Source organism: Sciurus carolinensis, chromosome 3, assembly GCF_902686445.1.
Source record: "Sciurus carolinensis chromosome 3, mSciCar1.2, whole genome shotgun sequence".
In the NCBI taxonomy this organism is placed as follows: Eukaryota; Metazoa; Chordata; class Mammalia; order Rodentia; family Sciuridae; genus Sciurus; species Sciurus carolinensis.
In genome coordinates, this window is record NC_062215.1 from 115632241 (window position 1) to 115659254 (window position 27014).

The 27014-nt window shown below is 33.6% G+C and overlaps 1 protein-coding gene and 1 non-coding gene across 2 annotated transcripts in view; one reads left to right on the forward strand and one right to left on the reverse strand.

The window, feature by feature from the left end:
- Csrnp3 (cysteine and serine rich nuclear protein 3) overlaps window positions 1–27014 on the forward strand; it is a 183238-nt gene that overhangs the window by 27596 nt on the left and 128628 nt on the right. Inside the window, exon 3 of the mRNA XM_047545890.1 lies at window positions 11724–11812. Coding sequence (XP_047401846.1) covers window positions 11800–11812 — 13 coding nt within the window. The 5' untranslated portion in view covers window positions 11724–11799. The remainder of the gene's footprint in view (window positions 1–11723; window positions 11813–27014) is intronic.
- Trnas-cga (transfer RNA serine (anticodon CGA)) lies at window positions 12558–12632 on the reverse strand. Its single transcript has one exon. It is a non-coding gene; the product is annotated as a tRNA-Ser (tRNA).

A 27014-nucleotide genomic window follows, 5' to 3' on the forward strand; every position in this document is an offset into this window, starting at 1 on the left:
TACCAAGAGTCTATCAATACTCTGTGCATAAGGGGCAGAGGGAGTATTGAGGACTAAGATATACTATGCCACATAGGCAGAGTGAGCAGCTTGCTCCTGGCCTGAGGAACTTATACTCTCCCTGAGAACTTCAGGCTACTAGACGTGAAATCATGTTGAAGAATAATTTTTAAGTGGTACATTGTATGAACTGGAGAAAAATTAATTATCATGTCCAGGGAAAGTACACCTGGAAAGAGCACATCATTAGAGATAGGTTTCGAGAGATTAGGGGGTTATAAGTTCTTTCTTCAAATAAAAAAAAAAATTCACTTATGAGTAAGACACGCAGTTTTAGGTAGTCAAAATGAACAAAACCTGCTAATATTGGTTTCCAAAAATTTCTATCCAATGAAGTAAAACCTATTGATTTATATTTTCTACTTCACTGGAGAATCATAAAAAGATATAATTAAGGCATTGCGTAAAGTGAAAGAAGTTACAAACATCAGGGTTCAGACCAGATGGGTATGTGGAAGCAGTGACTACTTGGGCTACTTTTACCTGTTTTGCCAATGAACGGGTTAAGACATTTCTTCTCATTGCTCAGAAATGGAGCTCCTATGCAAACTTCAATTAAGCTACAAATAAACCACTGTTGTAACTTTGAAATAATTGTATTTTTAGAGGCCTAATCCTTTGAGAAAAGTAATAAATGAATGATTAGAGTATTTGAAAAATTATATATATTTCCATAGATATATGGAAAATATATTAAGGATATATAAGATCTAGATGATGATTTTCAACCTATTTGCATACAGCTGTCAATTTCATTGAAATATTTGCAGAAATGAAAACTTGAGACTTAACAGGTTAAATGGCAAATCTTCTACTTACTTTGTATTATTTTTAATCTCTCTTCATTTGTTGAGGTGTAGGATAAAAGAGAACAAAGCAGATTTGTTTAGCATCTCACATTCTATAGCTCCAGATTCACTTTACAGTCACGTTTATAACTTTGTGGTAAATTTTTGTTTTGATAGCCTCCATCTAGCATTGCTCTACATTCCTGTTTGTGGTCTAATTACCAGACATGAATCAATGAATACAAATGACTCTACTGTCATAAAACAAACAAACGACAACTACAACAACAACAAAACAAAACAACACAAAAAAATTAGGAGAAATTACCTTCCTAGATCTGGATTTAAAAAAAAAAAAATTTGATTGCCTATTTGAAATAAAAGAGAGAATTTGTTTAGTATTATAGCCAACCAAGACCTATCAACATAAGCATGTTCATTTCATTTCTCTTACTGTTAACACATAACTAAGTCAATTCTTTAATTTCATTTCTTTTACTGATAATACTTGGCACTTGTCCTGGAACCCCTTTTAAATATTCAAAGTTAATGGTCATATCTATGTTAGTTCATACTTTGTATTAAAAATGACAAAAATCCTATATAATCTAACTTAAATAAAAAGAGGTTATCTTAGTTCATGTAACTGAGATTGATGGGTGAGGTCACATTTGGCAAAAAAAAGGATTTGTATGTCACACAACCACCTCAGTACTCCCCCTGTTTACTGTGACATGGATCTCTTTTCAGTATGGAAGGTAGTCATTTTTTCCTACTGTATAAAGAATTATGAATTTCCCAGATGATCTGAGGAAGATATCTGCCTGCTTATAGATATAAGCATCCTTTTAGCATTTTGTTCTGAAAGGCAAAAATGAATCTCAAAAAAAAAAAAAAAAAAAAAAAGAATCTCTTCCACCCGTGACTCTACGAAGTAGATCTTATCCTGTATGTTCATTTGTGCTCAGCTCCAATCTCTGAATATTTTATTTCCCAACTTCCATGTCTATTAGTTTGCCTACTGGGTTCAGCAAATAAAAATCTTTGGTGGAACTCTGGAGGGTAGGAAGAAAGAATACAGTAGAATGTTCCCACCCATGGTATTTCCACTGACTGCTCCATCTACTCTGTGGTCCAGTCCTTGCTGTAATGATGCTGCTATTTTGCTCCCAGACCCCATATAGCTGCTCTTCAGTGATCTGACTGCCCCTGAGCTCTTGAACCCAGAACTTAAATCATCTTCTTTGTCTCCAACCTGAGGACTGATAGCATCTTCTTACTACTGTTACCTTTGGAGTTTCTTGGATTTCCCTGCTTTGTTTGGAATCTCAGCTCTTTCAAAACCTTTGTGTGATTCCTTCCATTAGACCACCTGGTCTGTGACTGGCAACGCTAGCATGGGTCAACCTGACTTCCAGTAAACCAATTACTGTGACCAAGGTACAAAGTCCTTTGATTGGCTGTGTCTCCTTCGTTTCCCCATTCTTGTATTAAGGAGTCATAGAATATGTTACAGTGAAGATATGGGAGAAGAAAAAGCAATGGCAACCATAATTGCAATTCATGTAGTTAATTCTCATGAAGAAGATATAAAGGATATATTTCTTCAAAACGAATTCCATGCAATAAAGTTATTTGTAAGTGAATAGTGGAAATAATAATTGCTTTTAATTTTAAATATCCTATCATATTCTGTTCTTTTTTTTTTCTTTTTCTCTTAATAAGAGAATCTTATATATTAATGATACACTGTGAGTTATATGTTTTTTTAGGTGCTATACTAATGCTCACTACAAAGTGTAAAATCAGAGTCCACATACTCATTTGAAATATAAAGAAACCGATGGTAAGTAATATGACCAAAGTCATAAAAGTTAAAAGTAACAGAAATGTGTCAACCTTTTTTTTTGCTAGAGTCTAAACTCCATCTATTGCACTACTTGCCACTAATACTTCTTTTTTGAATGGCATTGATTCTGCATTTCTCAAATCATAGTTTTCAAAATCTTCACTCAGGACTCATTTTTATGACAAAAATCACTTTACAATAAAGTCATCTGTGATGAAGTCTATTTATGACTACAATCTGCAATGATATTCCCTTATATGAAAACCAGAATGAATTCCCCTTTTCTCTACACTTTATACTTGACATTGGCATGATGTTCTCCATAGTGCTGCAAACATTACCACTTGAGGTCTTTGCACACTTCCTAAAGTGTGAAGAAATTATGTAAACATTTGTTGGATAACTTATTAGCTGCTAGGCATTTTCTACAAGTAAGTATTTAGGATACTTTTTATACTTTATTGTGGCATAAAAAGTAAGGACGTATTCTTATCAGGAAGTCTGAAATTTATCCTTCTTTTTTAAAAACAATGAAAATTGTCAGGGAAGCTCTAGAAACTAGTCAAGACTTTATTTGGGCGTTCATATCCTGCAGGGCAATATCTGTGAGATTTCCATGAGGAAAAAATGTCCATCTTAACAATTAAGGCAGGTTAGATAGGCTGCTTAATTAGCTAAAAGTTGAGCTAGCAAATGCTGTGAAGATCTCCCTATTTTATTCCTGTTAGTGGATATTGCTTTCTTCTTTTTATAGGATTCCATTCTATTTTCTGCAGCTCAGCATGAAAGTACACTGACTAATGTAGCCTTCAATTTAACTGTGTTCCTAGGACCATCTGTAAGAATTCGTGTATTTCCTATGAATCTGATCAATTCTAGCAGCAAATCTATGTGTTCTTTGGAAGATTAAGGAATTTTGAAATGAATTTTATACTTAAAAGTTTATTTTTATTTGAAAAATTTGTGGGTCAAATGTCTCCAAACTATTCTGTACTTTTGAAATTGATTGGCTTGAATAATTCTCTTTTATACAGAAATATACAAACATTCTTATGTAAAAGCATAAATATCTTCCTATCAGTCACAAAATGTGTTTAATGTTTCTTTGTTCTTTGTGTGTGTGTGTATGTGTGTGTGTGTTGTGTGGCTTGATTTTTCTTTTTTCTTCCCTGTCCATCATCCATACTTCTTGCCCCCGTTGGGTAATACTTCTTGACAACCTGGTTTATATCCTTTTGTATTTTAATACAGTATAAACACACATATGAAAGTATTGCTCATGAAAGTGTTTTTCTTTTCAAAAAATGAACTATGTACAGTTTTCTGCATCTTGATTTTCCTATTTCATAACACTATATGCAACTTCCCAAAGTTATCTGTCATAGTTTTTTCAGTCTTTTAATGACTGTGTTATATTCCAAGGTGTGGACATAAAACAATTTAGTCATTCTTTCCCCTGTGACTGCTTGTTTTTTCAGGTTAGTGTTTATGCTACTGTGAACAAGGCTATAATGTGTATTCTTTTAAAAATGTTCTTATATACTGGTGCTCAGCTTTTTATGGGATAGATTCCCAAGAGTTGGGAGCACTGACTTACTAGATACTGACATACTACTTTTTCAAAAAGGTGGCAAAACAGATATTTCTACCAGTTTTGGATAAGATTACACGGTTTTCCATAAGTCACAACCATTAGGTGTGTGTTTATTCAAAAAATAAAGTCCTTGTCTTCATCATGTGTTCATTAGTAGTCAAGGTACAAGATAAATAAGTAAATAACATTATGATGTCACAAATTTGCTTTGAAGAAAAGTAACATAGAGTTAAGAAATAGGAAGGTCATGACCACTTTAAAAGAGATGGCCATAGAGGGCTTCTCCAAGCAGACCATGTTTTGGTAGAGATTCAGTGAAGTGAGGGAGTGGACCATGAACTATCTGAATGGCCGGAGATTTTCAGAGAGAAGGAACAGCAAACCGAATATGTCAGGAAAGAGTTTGACCCTGCGGGCATAGGCTATGGGGAATACATAGAGGAAGCAAGGAGACCAGATTGGAGGTTACTGCTGGGCAGTGGAAGATGTAGGGCATTGGATTGTGTGGCAGCTGTGGAGATGGTGAGAAGTGGCCAGATAAAAGACACATCTTAAAGTCAAAGCTAACAGGAGATGCTGACTGGTTATGAGGTGTGAGGGAAACAGATGGACATTAATGACTTCTGGGCCTTTCAAAATAATCTTTGTATTTAGACTTACGGAAAAGTAGAAAAGAGAATTCCCATGACTCCTTTGCCCAGCTTTTCCTAATGTTAGCCTCTTACATAACCGTAACACACTGGTCAAACTGAGAAACCAGCACTGGGTACTATAAACCAGAGGAGAGACTCTTCAGATTTCCATTTATTCATGAATGCCATTTTCCTGATCTAGGACCCATCTGACCAGGAATACTACATTAAATTAAGTCATCATGCTTCCATAATCTTCTCCATCTGTGACAGTTGTTCAGACTTTCTGGTTTCATGACTGTGACTTTTTGAAGAATATCAGTCATGTTTTTGTAGGATGTTCTTTAATTTTAGCTTCCTCTGATGTTCTCTTTTGGTTAGACTAGATGTTTGGGTTGGGGGAAGAAACCATGTGAGTGATGTGCTGTTCTTATTAAATCATATCAGAGAGTACATAGTGTCAGCATGATGTATCACTGGTGGTGTAAGGTTAATCTCTCAAATGAGATATATTCTGCCACGTTTCTCCACTCTAACATTACTGTTTTCATTTTGCTATACTTTGTGTGTGTGCACGGGAGCATGAGCTTGTACATGTGTTTGAAACAATTTGCTAAGTAAGCTCACATTCCAGGTGGGGAAGGTTGGAATCGGGCTTCATTTCTTGAAAAGGGTGTATCTATATTATTTGAAGATATTTTGTAAGAATATTAAATCATTTATTTATGACTTATAGTGATTTATTTTTGGTATAATCTAATGTTATTTTTCCTTACTTTTTGTTCCATAAAGTGTGTCAATTTGGACCACTAAGAGCTCTTTCAGATTGGCTCATGTGACTCTCTCGCTCCATCCTTACTTTCTGCACTGCACAATGTTTCAGTTTCATCTGTATTTCCTCTGCCCCAGTCCTACAATCAGTCATTTCCCTAATGGGCAATTTTCAATATGAACAATTGTGTAAATGATGATGCCATTTCCTGAAACGGAAAAGCCTGGAGGAGGAGGAAACTTATAATTTCTCCTGTGCCCCATACACACACACACTTTCTTCCTTCATCCGGTATAGAATGGCAGCTGAGGAATGGACAGTATCCTTTTTAAAAAACTATTGCTAGAAAATGGAACAGAGAAATAGGGTAATGGTGAAATGGAGAGCTCACATATGGGAAAACAATTTTATTCTTTCGAGAGGGAAGGCCTTATGTCACATTTACATACAGATGGGAACAATCCAGTAAAATGGGGAAAAAAAATGATCCGGGAGGGAAAGGGTATAATTGAAATAGTAAAAATCTGGGTTAGTGAAAGCAAAGGGAAATTATGGCTCAAGATTGGGGATTGACCTTAGGTAGGATAGAGAAGTTCCTCAGTTATAATAGGACTGAAGGCAGACAATAGAGTTACAAATATCAAGAGTGTAAAGGATGTAGTGGAAGGAAATGGAGGAAATTGAATTGTGGTGCTTTCAATTTTCTTAGAAGCAATGTCATAAACTGAGAGTGAGGAGGTGGGAAGGACTGAAGAGTCAAAGGTGCCCTTTCAAGGGGTGTCATGGAATTGAAGCATGAATTAAGAAGGGAAATAGGATAAATTGGGGACGCATGTGAGGTGAGGACAGGTTCATAGCAGGAGGAAAGCTGAGTTTATCAGGTGTTCTTTTTTATGTTTCTTTTTATTTTTTTTTACTTTTTGGTCACAGTAGTTTGAAGAAGAGAGAGGGCAAGGACTTGGAGGTGAGTGCATGTGCACATGAGAGACGACCACGAAGAATCAAAGATTGTGAAGTGGGGAAGTGTGAACATTACTGGGATGTCTGAAAATGTGTAGAGGCCAGGAAACATTTTTATTGTTGAAACATTTTTATGATTTAAACAACATGGAGACCTTTGTGGTTTCTCTAAGGCTTCCTTCTAACCTGCCCTGCTGATCCTGTTTGCCCATTGTAGCAGTAGTACTTGAAACACATTTTAAATTCCTTCTAGGATAATTAGTCAAGTTTGCAACTCTTCTAAAACCAGCCTTTTCTTTAAAAAAAATTTTTTTTTATTAGTGCTTAGTTATACATAATGGTGGGGTTTATTTTTATATAATCATACATGCATGGAACATAATTTGCTCCATTGAAGTCCCCACTGTTTCTCTTTCTCTTTCTTCCTTCCTCCCCTTGTTCCCCTTCCTCTACTCCACTGACCTTCCTTCTGTTTATTCATTTTTTAATAATTGGTGCTTTATAAATATACGTAAAGGTGAAATTGTGGTATATTCATATATGTACATAGCATAATTTGCTCAATTTCATTTTGCAATTCCTCCTCTTTCCAGTCCCTCCTGCCTACCCCTTAATTGCCTTCCTTTACTCCACTGATCTGCCTTATGTTTTTCCCCTTGTTTTGCTTTAGCTTCTGTGTATGAAGGAAAACGTTTAAACTTTGACTTTCTAAGCCTGTCTTATTTCGCTTAGTATGAACTTCTCTATCCTACCTAATGTTAATCCCCCATCTTGAACCATAGTTTCCATTTCTTCTCACTAACCCAGGTTTTTACTACTTCAATGACACCCTCTACAGTTCCATCCATTTACCAGCAAATGCCATAATTTCATTCTTCTCTATGACTGAGTAAAACTCCATTGGGGTATATATATATATATATATATACCACGTTTTCTTTATTCACTCATCTGTTGATGTTTACCTGGGGCTGGTAATATCTTTCTAATTCACAGTTTTCTGCAGGAATCATTCACTTTTTTAGGTTTTAAAATTATATCTAAATTGTCTAAATTGTTAAGATTTTATCTAAATTTATCTAGATTGTCTTATAATTATTTCACGTTCCCAATAATTGTAATGTCTCTTCCCATGCCTTCGAATTTACATTTACACATTTTAGAGAATTGTTCGCATACTCTTGAGTACTGATGATTGAATGGAAGAGTCTCACGATCAATTTTTTATGATTTTTGTCTTCTTTACTGAAATAAAATGACTAAATCTTATCATTATTTTGGAAACACTTGTCATGTGATGCTGATTTTTATATTTCAACACAGGTTTGGAAAAAATGGAAATTTGTGATTTGATGAATGGATTAAAAGCTGCAAATGTTTTTGATAACCATAGTTCAGCATTGTGTGATGATTCAAAATTGGAGTGATATTCTTAAAGATTAAATGTAAATAGAATCAGCATGACTGTCAGTGGGTTTTTTTTCTTTTCTTAAAAACATAGGGTCAAACTTTACATGGCAGATTGGCCTTTCCTGCTAGATTTCTTTCTTCTATATCCTTTGCTTCTGTCAGGAAGCTGTCCCTCAGAATACATGAGACTTTTGCAGGTTGCAGGCATATTAATTAAGCAGTGCTGTATTTGAGATGCAGTTGTACATACAATTGAACTATTACACTAAATTTACAAGATTTGTTGTCACTTTAGAAACACCAGACTATTCCCCTATTTGTTTTCACAGACCAGTATTCCCTTTTGAAATATTTATATTTTGATGTGAGGCAGACAGATGTTGGCTTAATGTGCTCAAATTTTGTGATTCTGGGAGAAATGTATATTTTCAAAATCCCAGTATTTGCAAGAAAGTTTAAAAGGTAGGAACAAGATAAGAATATTTCAATCAAGTTATATGTCCTTACAACTAATCTCTGAATCACCTGTTGAAATAACATATTACTGTTCAGGCAAGGCCATCACTGGAATGTGACCTTCAGTGACCTTAGTGCTGGCTAACTTGGCTACTGATTGAAATACACCAACAAGAGCTTTGTGCCTCACTGATCTACTAAAGGTGCCCTTCAAAGAAAATGTTGACAAGCATAGGAGAATATCTTGTTCCTTGCCACTCCAGGTGACTGCTGGGTTTTGTAGGATGAAATACAGTGCCATTCATGGGCAACCAGGAAAGTGAGGGAGCTGAGACAAGGAGAGGAGGTCCTTTCCCTTTCCCTCCAGCATGACAATTTTGAAGGAATTTCCACAAATAAGCAGCTGATTCTCAGAGACTTTCTTAGTAGAACCTCAAATATTAGAAAAGACCAGGCTTGAATCCGAAGTGTTAGGTTCACATTTCTAATTGATGACTTAGGTTTATGTCCATTTTATTTTGCATAGGATGCATAATCAGACATCTGACATGGATTCTTTAGTAAGTCTAACAAAGCCTTGTGAAATCAAGTGACACATTTATATGAGTATACCTGTCGCCAGACTTCTACAACTTTTAGCCTCCTCCAACATTTTTCATAGTACCTATAGTCATCCTCAGATTGGTCCCAGGTGTCATTTGTCACTGCTAAGCCCACTCATAGGAGAAGGAGCCCACTCATGTTTGATATAACAGACAATGCTGGGCTATCCAACTGGTCTTTATTACCTCATAAAGATAGGATTCCAGCAAAATGGGAGCTCACACTAATCTTGTGTAAATCACCGCTGATGGGCCCAGAGGGTTTGCAAAGGAGGAGCAGCAGCCCCTAATCATCCTGAAGTGTATTTTCAGGGATGATTTCTCTGCAGAATTGCCTGAGAGTGAGTGTTGTAGAGATCTTAGCAACACACCTCTAAATACTGTCTCCTACTCACCTGTGAACATACACTGATTTACACAGTCTCACACAGCCAAGGTCCCCAGTTCTCATCCACTGGGACAAGGTGCTAAATTGGAATGATTTCACACATCTACTACTGTGCATTTTGCACAGAGCTGGAATTGATCCCAGATCTCCAATACTTAGGTCACTGCCCCAAATGTGATGTTTTTTTTCCAGAGATCTTTTTCTTTTGTGGTGGACTCCTCCCTCATTGGATCTACTCATCTCAGAGTCAATCCTATTCCTAACAGTTTACTAATACATACTTGACCTTCAGACAGGTTGGAGTTTTAGTCCTTTTTTTCCATAGATAAGGGCACCTTTGCCTCTGTCTAAATTACATGCTAATTGCAGGTATGTAAATTTAGATCACTAGATTTCATAGTACTTTTGCTTTTCTCAATACCTTAAATGCCAAAAGAATGTATTTTAATGGGTTATAAAATACAATTATGTTTTTATTTAAATCTTAATTATTGGTATGCAAAAATACTTAAAATCTTCATTTGGACTTAGCTACATGTCACAAATAGAGTTAATTTTCTTATTTATAAAATAAGGAACTCGAACTAGGTAGCAGTTTCCCTAAGGTTTTACAGAAGCAAAAGTTTTAGTTTTAAGATACAGTTTTGAATGAAATTTCAAAAGGCAAAAATGAAAAATTTACTTTCATTAACAAGAGAATTTGAGTTGAAATTATGAATGAAATTTATAGACATTTAATTCAGTATGTAATTTATTAGTTTTAGTTGCAAATAATTTTTTAAGTTTATATTCAATGGACATATTCAGAGATATGTTAGTATACTAGCTTTCTGGTTGATTTTTAATTGAGTTGCAGTCTTAGGATGTTTATCGTTACCAAAGAAAGCAAAAAAAGTTATGTTCTGAAATATTCCTTAAAGTGATTGCAAGACTAATTCAAGTATTTCTTCAGTGGTCTCCAGTGTGCCATCATTTGAGTGTGAAATGCTCTCAGCGGAGTTTTAAGATATTTAAAATTATACTTAAAGTTGAATTTTGAATCAGTCTTTCTGAGATACCTTAAGTGCTGCTGAAGCTGGGGTTCCTCAGAACCAAACTAGACTTGATAACCTCTCCTAGCTCTGTAATTCTAAGGGCTACTTGATATTTCTGTGCTATTTTCCAAGTATCACAGATATTAAAGTTTGTCACAAATCTTTATCCAAGAATATCCATGTAGATACTCATAAAATTTAAAGAAAGAAAGAAGCCCTTGGAGACACAATATTCCTGAGATAATTTTTTTCTTAAAGATTTTTGACATTTTTTTCGTTCCTATGATCAGTGTAAGTTGCTTGCTTAGGATATTTCTTCATTCAGTTGCAAATTCAAGGTGTTTGTACTTTAGCTGTTGTCATTGTGATTAGTGATGGTTCAGATCTGCCTCCTACTAAACAGGATAAATCACACTTCACAAGTTCTTCTTCATTTTCAAGGTAATCTACCTCTTTTTCTACATTTTTATATGGACATAATATTTATCTTAACTTCTGAGAGTGAAAGATTAATTAATGATCTAGAAAGGGTGATTATATACATTTTAGTTTGGTAAATAAAATGTATGTGATTACTGCTAGGACGTCTTCATCTCTTCAAATTGTTGCACTAATCATTTTAAATTTTGGCATTGTAATTTTTTAAAAAATATTTTGTTTATATATTTTGTAAATATGTTTTGTTCTGTTTAAAAGCCTAAGTTATCTTAAAAACTGTTTAAACTTTTGCATTAATTTTAGAATTAAATAACTTTCCTTAAGCAAATAAAAAAATAATTATTCATCATGATATCCATTAGCCATCAAAACCTATAACATTTTGATTTAATTTTTCTTGAATATGAATCTTCTAGAGTCTAGAAATTGTTATAAGTCTAGGTTGTATGGATTAATAAAATGGATGCATCTTATCCTTAACAATATTTGGTGATTGAAAAGCAGGTAAATAAATGAATTAAAGTGTGTAAATTATTAGAATTTCACTACATTCTTTTAGGAAGGACATTCCTCTTCACTAAATTATATGAGTAACTATTTCTATATTGAATTAAGCCTTACTTACATTCCAAGATTAGTATTGACTTTCCCTTATGTAAAATTTGTTTTCACTTTGTAGTCAGCTTTACTCTTCGAAAATACAACATTTTGTAACATTGAGGCATATTTTCCTTTTTAAGGAAAAAATAAGGAGATATCAACAGACTGAAAGAATGTTTCCAGAGGCATAGAGTCTTCCGGGAAACACTGGAGTTCATGAGATCTGAAGGTTAGCAGTTTATGCATTATTATTTTCATGCTTTTTAGAGATTGGATTGTAAATGTGTAATCGTTCTAAGTTTTTGTTGCTAATGTGTACTTGGATTTAAGTGAAAATGTTCTGACTGAAAACAGGTGTTTTTAACAAGATTTCCTTGAGATCTTTACAAATACATTCCCATAAGAAATGTACTATTTAGTTACATTAGGGATAGCTGAAAAAAATTTGTATTAATAGAAAACTACTGGTTATTACAATTTGCTTCACTTTTAAAGGTATCACTATTTGCATAAAAATAGATATTAGACATCACTATAAAATTTTCTTTCTCATAGATTTTTCTGTTAAAGGATGTACACCCTAGCGGGGCGTGGTGATGCTGGCCTGTAATCCCAGCGGCTCTAGAGGCTGAGGCAGGAGGTTTAAGAGTTAAAAGTCATACTCAGCAAAAGTGAGGTGCTAAGCAACTCAGTGAGACCCTGTCTCTAAATAAAATACAAAATAGAGCTGGGGATGTGGCTCAGTGGTTGAGTGCCCCTGAGTTCAATCCCGGTATCCTCCCCCAGAATAATATGAATGTACACCTATTTAGTGAATTTTTTATTCCTTTTGTATCTTTGGCTACATCATACACACACACACACACACACATATATATATATGTATATATATATATATATATATATATATATATATATATATATATATAAAATTTAGGATATCCTCTCAACATTCTCTCTCTCTCTTTTTTTTTTTTTGGTGCTGGGGATTGAACCCAGGGCCTCATGCTTTCGAGGCAAGCACTCTACCAACTGAGCTATAGCCCCAACTCAACATTCTTTGAATCCCATTCTGCAGTGGAATATTGTCACAGAAATATTCTTTCCTTTGGAAAATGTGTCTTCCATAAAATGACAATTAATTTGAATGAGTAAGGATCTTGGGGATCTTTTCTAAATTGTTTAAAGTTATAAGACTAGAAAAGAAGACCCAGTATTAAATAGCTTAGAATAACAACTAATGTAAAATATTTATTTAGAATTTATAATTATAATGTAGGTTAAAATGGTTCATTCTAATAGTGTAGCTTTAAAAAGTGAATGGTTTCTGATTTATTTATGTCATGAAACTCAATGTCATGTATTCATAAATTTAAATGAAAAATTACTGATGATTTTTTCAGGCTTGTTTTCAATCTCTGTTTTTTCTTATTTGCCCAAGAGTTTTTTCGCTTATTTATTTAGTATGTACCATATGTAAGGCGGTGGACTAAATGTTTGGGTTGTTTCAAAATGAATAAGATTTAGTTTCTGTTGTCAAAAATTGCCCAATGACTATGCTATCCATAAATTAATTTTATTATTAACTCCAGCAATGCGTAATTAAAAAGAAAAATCAGATTTTGAAATGTCTTGTAATGAATTCTAAAATCAAATGTAAAGTATTTGGGCATTATTTATATGTTCACAGATGGCTTTTCTTAGTTTAGATAACAGTTTATCCCAATGAGAAGGTTGCCCCATTACAGCCCACAGGTGACTTTGTATTATAGTGGCTCTTCATGTACAGCACAAGTAAGGGATAAAAGATTCTAAGAACTATGAAAGTAACAGAGTAGAAGAACTGCCTGCTTGGTTCTTTTTTTTTTTTTTTTTTCAATCCCAGTACATTCAGTTTCTTTATTAAGCTCAACAGAGAATTAAATCATTTCCCCAATGACCCATAAAGACTTGTAGGTTTGAAAGGGATTGAATACTATAACCTCCTAAGGGATTGTATACAAATAGTAACTGGGAGAGTAAAGAGAGTTGAAATGACCTGAGAGCTGAGACTCTGCTTGAAATGAAATTGGACACCACTGTGCTTCTCAAGAGAGTATTTTTTTTTTTCCTTTAAGGTGATGCCTTATGAAGTTAAAGTAAGTCAAGTAATTAAAAACAGTAAAATTATTTTAATGAAAAGTGAGTGAAGACACTCCAAGCCTAATTAGCCATTAGACAAGTAGTTTAATTCACTCATATAGCAACTGTAGTCATTCAGTAAATATGTATAAAGTGCCTACTATGTGTATGGGCAGCAGTAGGTAAGAAGGAAAGCAGTTAATAAATTCACCAAGTGCCTTGGTGGAAATTACATGCTACTTGCAGGTTGTAGGTAATTAAAAAAAGAAAAACAAAACTCAGCTATGCATTATGTTTGATGGTTCTAAGTGTAATAGAGAAAAAGATAAAAAGAAAGGAAATACTGAGTGTAAGAACAGGTGGGACTTTTAGAGAAGCCTAATGACTTACTAGTATGTAATTTATGCATAAGAGATGGATGTTACTTGTCCACACAGTGCCAACTAAAAACAAACATAAGGAAATAAAACACCTGATGGTAAATTTCCTAAATCATCATTAGTTAAGGTATATGTTGTTAATGCATGTAAAGTAATTAGTATGTGTCTTTCTCAACTTCACCAGAATGAAAAATAATATTTTTTAAAAATGACATTGTATTTACTACATGTATTCGAAGCATCATATTATTTGAAATAAAGAAATATACAATGGAACACAGATTGGCCCATTCACCTGTGAAAGGGATGAAGACTATACCTATTTATTTTTGTATAAAGGGCAATCAACCAATCTTTTTCTATTTTTATTTTTATTTTTATTTTTGGCCATGCAGAGGATGGAAAACAGGGCTCATACATGCTAGGCAAACACCCTACTATTGAGCCACATTTCCAGTCTGATTCATTTTTTTAATCAAATAAAATATTAAAATCTTAAAGTGGTTAAGTATCTCTATGCCAGTAAACATAGATTGTTCTAGAAGGCTGAATATAATTTTTTGTAGTTTAATCATTAGTATTTTTTATCATTTTTAGGAAAGTATTGAGAATCAGCATTGAAAATAGAAGGAAATCATTTAAACAACCACCTCTTTCACATAATACCCTAATTTTATAAAAGGATATTGGTCTCCCTGTGTGCATTTCCTTTATGAGAAAACATACAAAAGTACTAAATCAGTGTATTTGTGATCATCAACAAATGAGTCATCAGAATCCTTTGAATGGTAATTTAGTTAGAACTTCCTGTGCAGTGTTTGGTACCGAGCACAGGAATGTAGACGTTGTTCAAGGCCCCGATATACCTGCCCACCTCTGCAGTTCATCTGAACTGTAGATGAACCTATCATGTAAGTTGATATTATCTTAAAAGTCATCCAACCTTAACTTTCCTGAATAGTGCTGAAAGGTCCAGTGAATTTTGTGTGAACAAAAAGTCAGTTTGTTTCATTAAAGTTAAAATGATATGAAGGGAATATTTGGACATTCAAATATCAAAAACCAAAATTTGGATTTTGAGATCTCAAAACCTAATAACTATTGCAATTCCTTCCATCTTCCAAAAGCCACCTATTGTAAGCAGTGTATCACCTAAAGGAAAGATGGGTGCAATATTAGTGTTTTTAAAAAGTGTTAAAATAAAGGTCACGAAGTTTATGGGCCCATCTGAATTAAGACAAAGCAGAGAGCCTCGGTTACACGTTGTATTTTTGAGAGAATTAATGGCCAGCTTTGTGAGACTGATCACAAAGGGGCAACTGATGATGTCTATCCAAGAAAACAAAAGAAAAGGAAAAACAAGAGAGGCAGAGGCTGGCAGAAGTTTCCAGGAAGAGCAGACTTGTCATGTAATGTTTCTATGTTCATAGTTTCCTTCCGAACAAGTATTGACTTTTTCTACTTTCATCTGACCCTTCATTGTAAAAAAACCCGGAACTTTTATTTAACTTAACTTTAACTTTTATCCTTAACTTTTATTTAAGGATAACTGAAATGTGACTTTCCAAAAGCGAATGCTTTCTCTTAAGTTCCTTTAATTTCATCCTCCCAAGATTTGCTTTACAAATTTGCTAATCCTGGAATCATTTTCAGATTTGTTTCACAAATCCAGTTCCCCGTGAATGTTTTGAAATAACAATTCTTCTTGCAAACTGTCTCCTATCCCATACTTCTTGAATTTGTTATCACCTGACATTTCTCCACTTTGGCCTATTCTTCCTTATATGCCATTAGTTCCCTACCCTCCAGTTGTGACAACCACAGAGATCTTCAAACATTGCCCACGTCCCCTGGAATCAAAAGTACCACAGGTTGAAAAGTGTTGAGCAAAGCCTAACGTCTAAGATCTCAGTGAACTTCCACTTTGCATTGGACACAAAACCTCCCCATCACCTCTAAATCCTTATTCTCTATTAAAATGGCTCAGCAGAGACAATTTAAACACTAGCTTGACCTTTTAAATGAAAAATATCCCTATTTGACTTATCTCTAAATTTCTAATTTCCCTCTATTTGCATATGCCTGGCTTCTTATCTAAAATGTGTCTTATGAAATAAGAAGACTGACTATAAATATGTGGGAAAATTAGGGTAAAGAAGAAATAAGGCAAAACCTAAGGTTAGAAGCAAAGTTACAGACATAACAAACCCTTTCTCCACTGCGTTTTCTAGAGTTTATTGAAACGTCTAGTGCCTTCCATCTTTCCATATTCTAAGTCTTCTTTGGGATTTTGCATGGACATCAGCTGTCTGCTCTTTAGTGCTATACAGTTTGTTCTTTTTTTAAAATATAATTTTTAGTTGCCAATGGACCTTTATTTATTATTTATTTATTTATATAAGTTTGTTCTTTCTTACATAGTATATGTGACCTTGAATCCAACTAGGGTGAATCTTCTCTTCCTACTACCCAATCTCATGGGACAGGAGCAAATTTCACCATTCCACAGATTTATGTTTATGTTTTTGTTTTTTAAATCCGATTTATCCCCTCGATACTATTCACCAGTCCATTCACTCTGACTGTGGTCAGCCACTATTTCAAAAGTTGATCACCCACTCAAGCCACGCAATCTCTTCCCTTCACTCTTGGTGCACCTGCTATTTTAACAAAAAAATTGAGGTCATTGTCTGAAAAGTATTTGTGAATCCTTTCAATTCCCTCCAGCATCAAATAACTACATCTATAAACATTCTTCCTTTCTTCCCTCCAATCTCTAAGAAGGATCAGGGTCCTTCCTGTTATTCAGGCAAAGCCTGTGTTTGATTTGATTGCTTCTCACTGAGAATGAGACCTTTTGCCATTAATCATCTCCTTTTGTCCTTTATCTTCACCTTTTTCCTCCTTGCTGTTTCTTTCTCTTCAGGCTATGTAAGTTTTTCCCAAAAAGTAAATCAACAAACAAAAATGAACTGATCTCTCTTTCACTTGGTCTCACCACCAGTACCATCCAATTTCTCTCCTTCCCAGCTTCATTCAAACTCTCCATCTCGGCAGTCTGCGTTTATTATCTCCAGCTTCTAAGAATCACTCACTCCTCAGTACGGTGTGATCTGATACCTAACCCCATTAACAGAGCACGCGCTCTCTAAAGGCACAGATGACCTGCAGCCCTTATCTTGACTGGCTCTCCCAGGGGTATTTGACACTGTTAACTACATTTTCTTTTTTCCACTTTCTGGGCTTTTGCTACAAACTTTCTTTTTGGTTACTCTCACATCTTGCAGATTTTTTTTTTTTTTTTTTAAACAGGCCCCCTTTACTGGCTCTTCTTTCTCATTTCCTTCTTCCAGAAACTCAGGAATCACTTTTTGTAGGTAATGTAAGAGTTAAGTTAGCTAATGGAAAACAATAATCACAGCAGAATGCAAAGAACGTGCCCACAAAAGTACTCGACATTTTACTCCTACTAATGAGATCCAGCCTCAGCCTATTGCTCTTCTATGCTCCCTGCCTTCCCTGATCAAGCAAAGCTATTCTTAGGACTTTATGAATGGCATAGATGATTTCAACCCTCTTCTTTGGTTAAATTACAGAATTACATGTTATACATATGCACCTACAGAATATCAATGCCTAAAAGGGACACATGCACACACAAAAAATTATCAAAGCAATGAAATAGAATAAAGAATCTCATATTATGTAATCATGAGTCATTGAGCTAGTCCTCCAAGCTTATTAAAATACCCAAGTATACATAATAAGTTCATGTCTGATAAAGAAGACTTTAGCATAAAGGGAAGGACTATGGCTTAATGAGTAAGTGGTCCTAGAACAATTCTTTACTTGGGGAAACTGATCTGTATCACTTACAATATTAAAGTAAATTTAATTAAATACTTAAAATATTATTTAAAATATTACTTAAAGTTTACAGGTATGCATGTGACTTTTGACTGGGAAAGTGTTTAAGCAATGCAAGAAAGTGAAGAAGAATGAAATGTCATTTATTAATTTTTAAACTTAAAAACAAATTACTCCTCTTGGTATATGGTTCTATGAGATTTGACAGTTGTTAAGAGTCAGGTACCTTCAGTGCCATCAAAAGACAGGATAGTTACATCACTCTCTACAGTCCTACTATCCCTTGTCAACTTCTCCCCACCTGGATCCTAGGTTACTAATCTGTTTACCTTTCCCAGAATGTCATATCAATGGAAATATAAAGAATGTAGTCTTGCCTCTGACCTCTTTCATTAATATAGTGCATTTGAGATTCTTTCATGCTGTTGCATGTATTAATATTTTGTTACTTATTATTGCTAAATAGTACTCCACTGTATAGATATACCACAGTTTATTTATCCACTCAGCCACTGAAGTGCATTTGAGTTATTTAGTTTTAGGAATTTTGAATGAAGCTGCTAAAAACATCTATGTAGAAACTGTTGGGAGAACCTAAGTTTTCATTTATCATGAACAAATACTCTAGAAGAATGTGTAACATATGGCAAGTAAGTCACTGCAGAACTATTTTACAAAATGGCTCATACCGTCCTACATTTCCGCCAGCAGTGAATGAGCATTCCTATTGCTCCACATGTTCACCAACATTTGCTTTTGTATGCTATTATTTACTTTATTTTAGCCATTCTAATTTGCTTTATGGCTTTATCTTACATGTCCTCAATGAATAGTAATATTGAACAATTTTTTGATGGTTATTCACCATCTCTTTTGTGAAGTGTTTAAATATTTTGCTCAAATTTTAGTAGGTTGCCTTCTACTCTTGAGTTTTGAGATTCTTTTTAAACAAACACTCCAGATAACAGTTTCTTAGAAAATATGCAATTTGCAAACATTTTCTCTTTTTCCATGTTTCTTGTTTTTAATTTTCTTGACTTTGTTTTGTTACAGTGTTTTTAGCTTTAATTTAGTTACATTTATCAAATACTTTCTTCTTCAGATTATGGTTTTGATGTCATATTTATAAGTTCTTTGTACAACCCAAGGTCATATTTTCAATTATATTCTCTTCTAATTTTATGTTTTGTATTTATGTGTATGACCTATTTTGAGTTTTTTCTTGCATAAGGTAAAAGATTTGAGGTTCAGTACTTTGCCTACAAATATCCAAATGTTGTATCATCATGTTTTAAACAGCTATCATTTCTCCATTAAAAGGCCTTGAGCTCCTTTTCCAAAAATTTAATTTATTATCTATGTATGGATATATTTCTGGCTTCTCCATTTTGTCCCTTTCCTCATTATTATACTCATTGATTACTATAGTTCTACAGTAAAACCTGAAATCTGATAGCATTAATTTTCTTTTATGGAATTTCTTTACTATTCTAATTCCTTTGCTTTGCCCTGAAATTTTAGAGTCAGCTTGTTGAAATCTATTTAAAAATTCCTGCTGGGATTTTGATTATAAAATTCAATTATATGTACTGGAGAATATTCTGAATTTAATTTGAAAAATGTAAGACATTTGAAAAATTATTCACTGCATATAGATATATATATATGATATAAATGGCCAATATTATTAAAACACATAGAGTTATTAAATATCACTTTTTAAAATACGAATGTCATCAGGATAATTAGAAGACCTTGTGGGGACATTTCATAAAACAAGCCCTAATGATCTTAATGATCTTAATGAACTTAAAAAAATAAAAGTTTCAACATAATCGGTAATCAGACATTCAGTATATAATGGTCCTATAAGCATATAAAATGTTCTTACTTCCTATAGCTTCTGATCACCTTGTCATATCAGTGAATGCTTATGATATGCAGGTAAGGGAAGTACAGTAAAAATAAAGAAGAGAGGATCCACCTCTGTGGGAAGGGTAGGAAGTTCCAAAAAAGAGGAACTAGGAAGATACACCGTCCATCCATCAACATGAACCATGCACAACTATTCCAAATGAGTGGAAAAGGAATCTGTAGGAAGTTTTAGAAGACTTATTTTAAAAGTTCGGTTATATTTGTCAATCAATTCCAACTACTAATATGATAGAAAGGTCAGAAGTTTAAACTAGAGAAAATTCCACTCAAATAACTTTAATTATTAAATAGAAAATGATTCCTATTTTTAATAAAATTATAATTTCAGTTATCTATAGCAACAGTTAAAGAAATGCAAGAAAAAATGTAAAATAAATCAACTTTACCCTTTGTAAAGGACTGGTGAATATACAAAAAATAATAAAATATAAGTACATATGTCAGTGTTGTTTTTAGTTATGGGCAAATAGAATAATGAGATGATTGGAAAGGATTTAGTTTTTTAAAAAGTCTTCATGAACTTGATGAATTTAAGGTCCTCTTTTGAGCTGGGTGTGATGGCATTCTCCTGTAATCCCAGTGACTCAGGAGGTTGAGGCAAGAGTATCACAAGCCTGAGACCAGCATGAACTACTTACCAAGACCCTGCCTCAAAACAGAATAAAAAAGGGTTGGGGATATAGTTCCATGGTACAGTGCTTGCCTACCACGAGTGAAACCCTGGGTGTAATCTGTACCAAAAAAAAAACAAAAACAAAAACAAAAACTCCTCTCTTGAATTTTTTTTATTTGTAAAATATAGTAGGCTTATCATTTCCAGCCATCTCTTTATTTTAAGCAGAGCTAATTTCACTTTAGTTGTTCATTTAATTTTCTAACATCAAGCTAAAAATAAGAATCCAAAAATTTGTGTTTCTTGAACAATTACATCCTACTCTAAGGCATATATTTCCTGAAACAATGTTATTTTTATCACAGTCATGTCTAGCCTTTAAGAATCAAAAGAAATAAATATATAGTACAAGGGGATTATTACTAAGAAATATTTTTTAAAATTAAGAAAAAATTAAAACTGGCAAATAGAACCTTATTTTAGGATACCTAAAATAATCTCTTTAAAGTTCTTTTATTTTCTCCTAAATGACTTTTCAAAAGAGGGTAATATATTTTGAATGTATTTAGGAAACTTTCTTGAACACAGTTTGTTTTCCAGTTGTCAATGTCATGTAACTATTTCTTTTACATCTGGAAGAGATGGTGTCTTTTACTTTTCTGTTAAATATAAAACAAAAGTGTTGAGAAAAAGGTTATTTTATGTTTTGTTTTATTTTTCAGATCTCTAAAAATATGGCCTACGTAAACAGCTGTAAATACAAAAGCACAGTTAGAAAAACATACTGACATTTCCAAACTCTCTTTTCTAATTGTTACCACTACCTCAGACAAAGGAAGCCATGATTCAGTCGTGAAATCCGGTCTCCCATTCCCGTTGTACCCATGAGAGTTTCTTACTTAGCCATCTCTCTTTGACAATCTCACAAGGCTAAAGGGCAAAACAAAGTGCTAAGAGAGGCCAAGCTGCTTCATGCTCATATCGTGTGCTCTGTGTTGAAACTTCCAGAGGTTTATTGATGCACTGGGACTAGAAAAATGAGAGCAGAAGCAATTTTCTCCATGGCCTTCACCCTTCCTCACAGACTACAAGATAACCACTGTTATCAAAAGGACACAAGAATTTTCCTTTTCCTTTTTTTTTGTCAAGCTAAAATAATGGATTTCTTTTTACTCCTCAAGGATGTTTTACTAGGTTAAATATAAATTTCAGCCGGATGTTTCTTACATTAGAACAAGTAGCATATTTCCATTTCTTTTCCTCTGTTACTGATATATGAATAATAAGACTATTACTAAATCTTATGATTTGAATTTGAAGTCTTATACCAAGTTGATAAGTGTTGGACACAATCAGTGTATAATGTGTGCATGTAAGGAAATGTCACAGGGATTCCCATTAATGAGCATACTTAATTTGTATTGATAAGAATAAATTAAAGAGTTAAAAATTGCTTTTATGAATGGGTGAAATATAGAACGATATATTTCACTGTTTTCAGCATATCTGTTAAAGAATGTTTGTGTTGATAAAATCAATATAACATACAATGAAGTTGGTGTAAGAGAAAAGGAATTGTTCTCATAACTAAATTTTGAAAAAAATGGAAAGAAAACATGGTAAAAATAGTATGTATATAATGAGTCATTATTTGATCACAAGTTGTATTGCTTGCTTTGATAAACAGTTCTACATTTTATAAAATCAAAACTAGGGCTGGGAATATATGTAGCTCAGTGGCAGAACACTTGTCCACCCATGTGTTAGGCCCTGGGTTTGATTCCCAGCACACACACACACACACAAATTAAAATAAAAAATAAGTAAAAACTTAGTGTATTCCATTAAGACCAGGGCTATAAACAGGCAGCTTGAGAACTGATGAGACATTTTGTTTGGTACTCAAAAGTTTTTATTTTATCAAATTAAATTTGCTGCATCTCTCCTACTTCCCATTTTCTTACTCTGTGTTAATACACTTTTTTTTTTTTTTTTAATCTGTCTGGCCCTGAAGTCATCTGAGTTTGTGATCTCTGCTTCAGAAAGTTGTTATGATTTTAAAAACAATGAAAAATGTAGAACTATTTTTTTCTTATACATTACTGGGGGACATGCAGATTCTTTACAATATTTTTGGAGACTGTCAATATGTATGTAAATATTAATTTCCTTGAGTCTTCTATCTGCCTGATTATTCTGTAGAAATTCTCATCTGTGTGCATAAAGGATGTTCACTGAATTTGAAGCTTCCCAAACACCTACTGATAAGATGTTGATTTAATAATCCATAAAATAGAATAAAATATAGCTTCTTAATAAAATAATGAGGTAGTTCTAATATACACTGACGTGGAAAGACATCAAGTAAATATTTGAATTTTAGAAGTAGCAAAACATTTTCATGCTTCTATGAAGATTGATTTCATATTATTAAAACAATTCATTAGTGGATTAATATTATCTCCCAAACTGGTGAGGTGATTATGGTTGATATGGTGGGATTATGATGGGTGTCTTGTATTCTAAACCAATATTCTTATAACATTTAATTATTAAAGCTAGTACATATAAAAAATTTAAAAACTTAAATATAATCATCTGAAACACTAAAATGTTCTATAAAAAGTTCTCAGATAAGAAACTATGGATATATGTGTATATACATATACATACATATCTGAGACTTTAGTATTGATACAGTAAGAATAATATAGACAAAATGGTAAACACTCTTATTTACCAGGTTTTGTTTCTTTTCTGTTTTCTTATTTAAATGAATAAGAGGTATTTTTAGAGTTAAATGTAAAATGTTAAATCTGGTTGTTTCTTTGGAAGAAGAAAAACCTGAATATTGAGGTAAACATTTTTTATAGACATAAGAATAGAACACATTTAAAGCTTCATGATAGGTTGTATCCTGGGGACCAGGTGTATTCTAAATGCATTAGCTATCTCTTCTTTTGGCCCACATCATAAAATTCTGTAATGACCTGTTTTGGAAGGAAAGCAACACCATATTCCTCCTGCTGTTGAGAAGAAAACCTTTTCATCTTAGCCTTAATCACGAAGTACTCAGTGGGTTGCAAAATAAGCTTGGCAAAATTTAGATGCCCTGTCCTTGTAAACCATTTGGTCTGCAAATGGACAGATGATATACAAGATGGCCTTCCTGTCATCCAGGATGGGATCAAGAATGAGGCAAGCTTGCATGCACAGAAAGGAATTTGTGTGCTAGCCTTGGAAATTTTTATGTCTAGTCTGATCACAGTGACAGGTTTATTGCCATGATGGGAGAGAATATAAACCTCACTGGCCTAGAGAGGAACTTGAAAATGAAGAAGGGATCACAGTCTGGAAAATAAGACCCTGCTTGGGCCATCGTCATCATTATCAATAGCGAACATATACTGAGAACCTACTAGATGAAAGGCACTGAATTAAGTACACTAAGGCTGAAGTTATAAAATCCACATGAGAAACTGGCAGAGCAACATATATTTACAGTTGATTTAATGGTACATTTAGTCATTCCAGGCTTCATCAGAACTGGTTAAGATTTGAAAGTTCCTGTTTCCAATGAAACTATGACTCCTCGCCTCAAAAAAAAATGCATGTAGAAATTTGTGTGTAAAATCAGATTCCCTCATCCATAGCTCCCTGGCTCTACTTTTAATTGACTTTTTTAGGTTAACACTAGAGAGATGAATGGCCATCTAGTTTTCAATTCTAGGGTATAGGTATATTTCTATGCCAATAATATGCTTCCAAAATTCATTTTAATTAAATTCAATCAAATATATTATACCAAACTTTCTAAGCCTTTGTTGCTTTAATTACAATACTGTCTTACTGTGTCAAATGATGGTAGTTTTGTTGTTGCTTTTGTTGTTGTAATGTTAGTTCAGGACAGGCAGCCTCAGATTCATTTGACCTCAATCAAACCTTACTTTTCTATTTGTTATTAATCATGCTTAAATAAGTTTCTTCCAAGTTTGAGTATTCTTTTTCGCTTCTTCCATAAGACTTGATTAACTAAGCCTTCTATCATATTTTCATAAATCTCAATGATTTATTAAATATATTAAATGATATTTAATATGATTTTATACAACTCTGCCTGTCAACTAACATGCCAGTAACAATGACCACATGAAAACCACGCCTTATTATTTCAAGTATTGGTTCCATCAAGTAAAAAATAAATAATGACAGTCTTTAAGATTTTTATATATTTTTTTGTGGGTATTTATTGACTTCACCTTTATGAAATTACTCCTCGAATTTCCACAGTGCAAGTTAAACACTAGTCAAGCCCTCCCACTTGATACAGTGAACAGAAAAGTTCATAAGATTTATTGAACTTTTACTCTGCCATTAAGACAGACTCGTGTCAGAATGTGCTCATCCTTTCAAAAGTAATATTCAGTTATAACTCACTGTAGGTAATTTCTTCATGTATACCAGTTATTGAGTTATGGAACACATTAAAATTATAATGCAAGAGAACAAGATTTCAGAATGGTTAAAATTTGTATTTACAATTAAATAATGAGTAAATAAGATGAATTAATATTAGATCTATATTACTTCAGATATGTTATTTGAGGATATGTTGTACCTGGGTATAGCCATTGTGTCCATATTGTATCATATGTATGGTGTTCCCAAAAGGGAAATTGAAGACAGGATATATAAAATTTACATGAGAAACTCTGCTTTCCCTTTCTTCTTCCATTCTCAATGGACTCTCCAAAAGAATTTTCCACAGCTGTTCATTTCTTTATGCTTTCGTATGGTTATATTGTTTCTATCATCCAGGAAAGAAGATAAATCACTTCTTTAAATGTCAGGAGAGAGAGATGGTGGGTAACATACACTACTGTTACTTACACATTCAACTCAATGCTGTTTTTTTTTCCTACTTGTGCCACAGGGACAAAGCAAGGGTGAAAGAAGCTATGTACTGAGTGCGGGTGGGTTCACAGATAGTCTCATGGTGAATACTGTGTTTTAGAGATTGACTGATAATGTTACATAGAGAGTGAGCCCCAGGGAACTCAGAGGCCCTTAATACCGGGAATAATACCTTGCATTTGCCAAATGAAAATATCCTTGCATCCCAAATATATATTAAATGATATTTATCTGCTCTATCATATCAATGTCATATTACAAGTATGAACAGATTTATTATCATCACTTCATGTCAGTTTTTAAAATGTGTAAGTGGGAGAACAATTTATTACTACCTTTAAATTGATTTGTTATGAATTGTCAGCAACTGTTCAGAACATAACGGCTCCCTTCAAGGAGATTACATTTTAAAAAAAATTTTATTGATGGTACTTCAGAGATATAACATTAGATTGTTCAATTAGAACTTCCTTTTATGTGCCCTCTTAAAGTTTCCTCACTTTTTTGGTCTTTTCCTTTTCTCCATGTAAACCTTTCTGTTTTCTTCTCTTCTTATTGATCTTAGAGTTTCCTTGCCTTACCTTAATTAAATGTATGATCTAGAGCAGCTGTTTATCTTGCATTTTCCTTTTTTGATTTGTTCAACTCAGAGACACGTATTGTCGTCCATATGTGTAGGCACTGAAGATTCTAAGAGAGAGCTCCTGAGTGACACCGTTGAGCCTTTTTCCATTTGGCTACTGAGGTTGGATGAGAAAAGTAAAACCAGTATTTACCTTTAATTTATGAGCAAGAATCCTTTGCTCCTCAGCAAAATCTTTTATTCTATATTGTAAACATATCTTATACATACAAATACCCCCTAAGAGAAATATAGTTAAGTAAGCACACTTATTTCTGATTCACATGGTATTTTGCTTAATTTCTGTTCTTCTTCTTCTTATTATTATTATTATATACTATCCTGTCTCTTACCAAACTGTTTTTCTAAACCAGGAGAAGAAAAGTGGGACAGACCACCTGGAATTCTAATTCCCAGTGGCATCTCCATCACTGTCATTGCATCATTCTATGAAGGTTGTATCTGCTGCCTCCACTATCCCATATTCTTCATGAAGTACATATTTATTTGTTCTTTGCCACTCACCCACTGCACCCACTTCCTATCTCTTCTTCCATAGCTCTTGAAGAAGATAGGACATGTCTAGTCCTTCCTTAATTCCATGAGCCAAAAGAACCAATAGGAGGAATAGCTATTCAAACGAATTGTTGTTATTCTCAATGGCATCCTCCTTAGCACCTTGCCTTGACATTTCTACCATTTTTTTTTCCTAGTCTTTGTTCTGGGATAGAAATAGATATTCTATTCTTTTGCTTTCAGTTGAAGTGCCTCCTATCTTCCTTAACTAAAAAATAAAGAAATCATTATCTTGGCACTGAGTCTTGACATATTTTCTGGAATGTGACAGTATATTTTTGTGAATACTACTTTAGGGATACACTGCTCATGTGTGAGGGATCTTGCTTCTGTTATAAAGGATCTTGCACTATGAAGGATCATGCATCTTGCCACTGTTGAGTACCTACTGTAGCCAATTTTC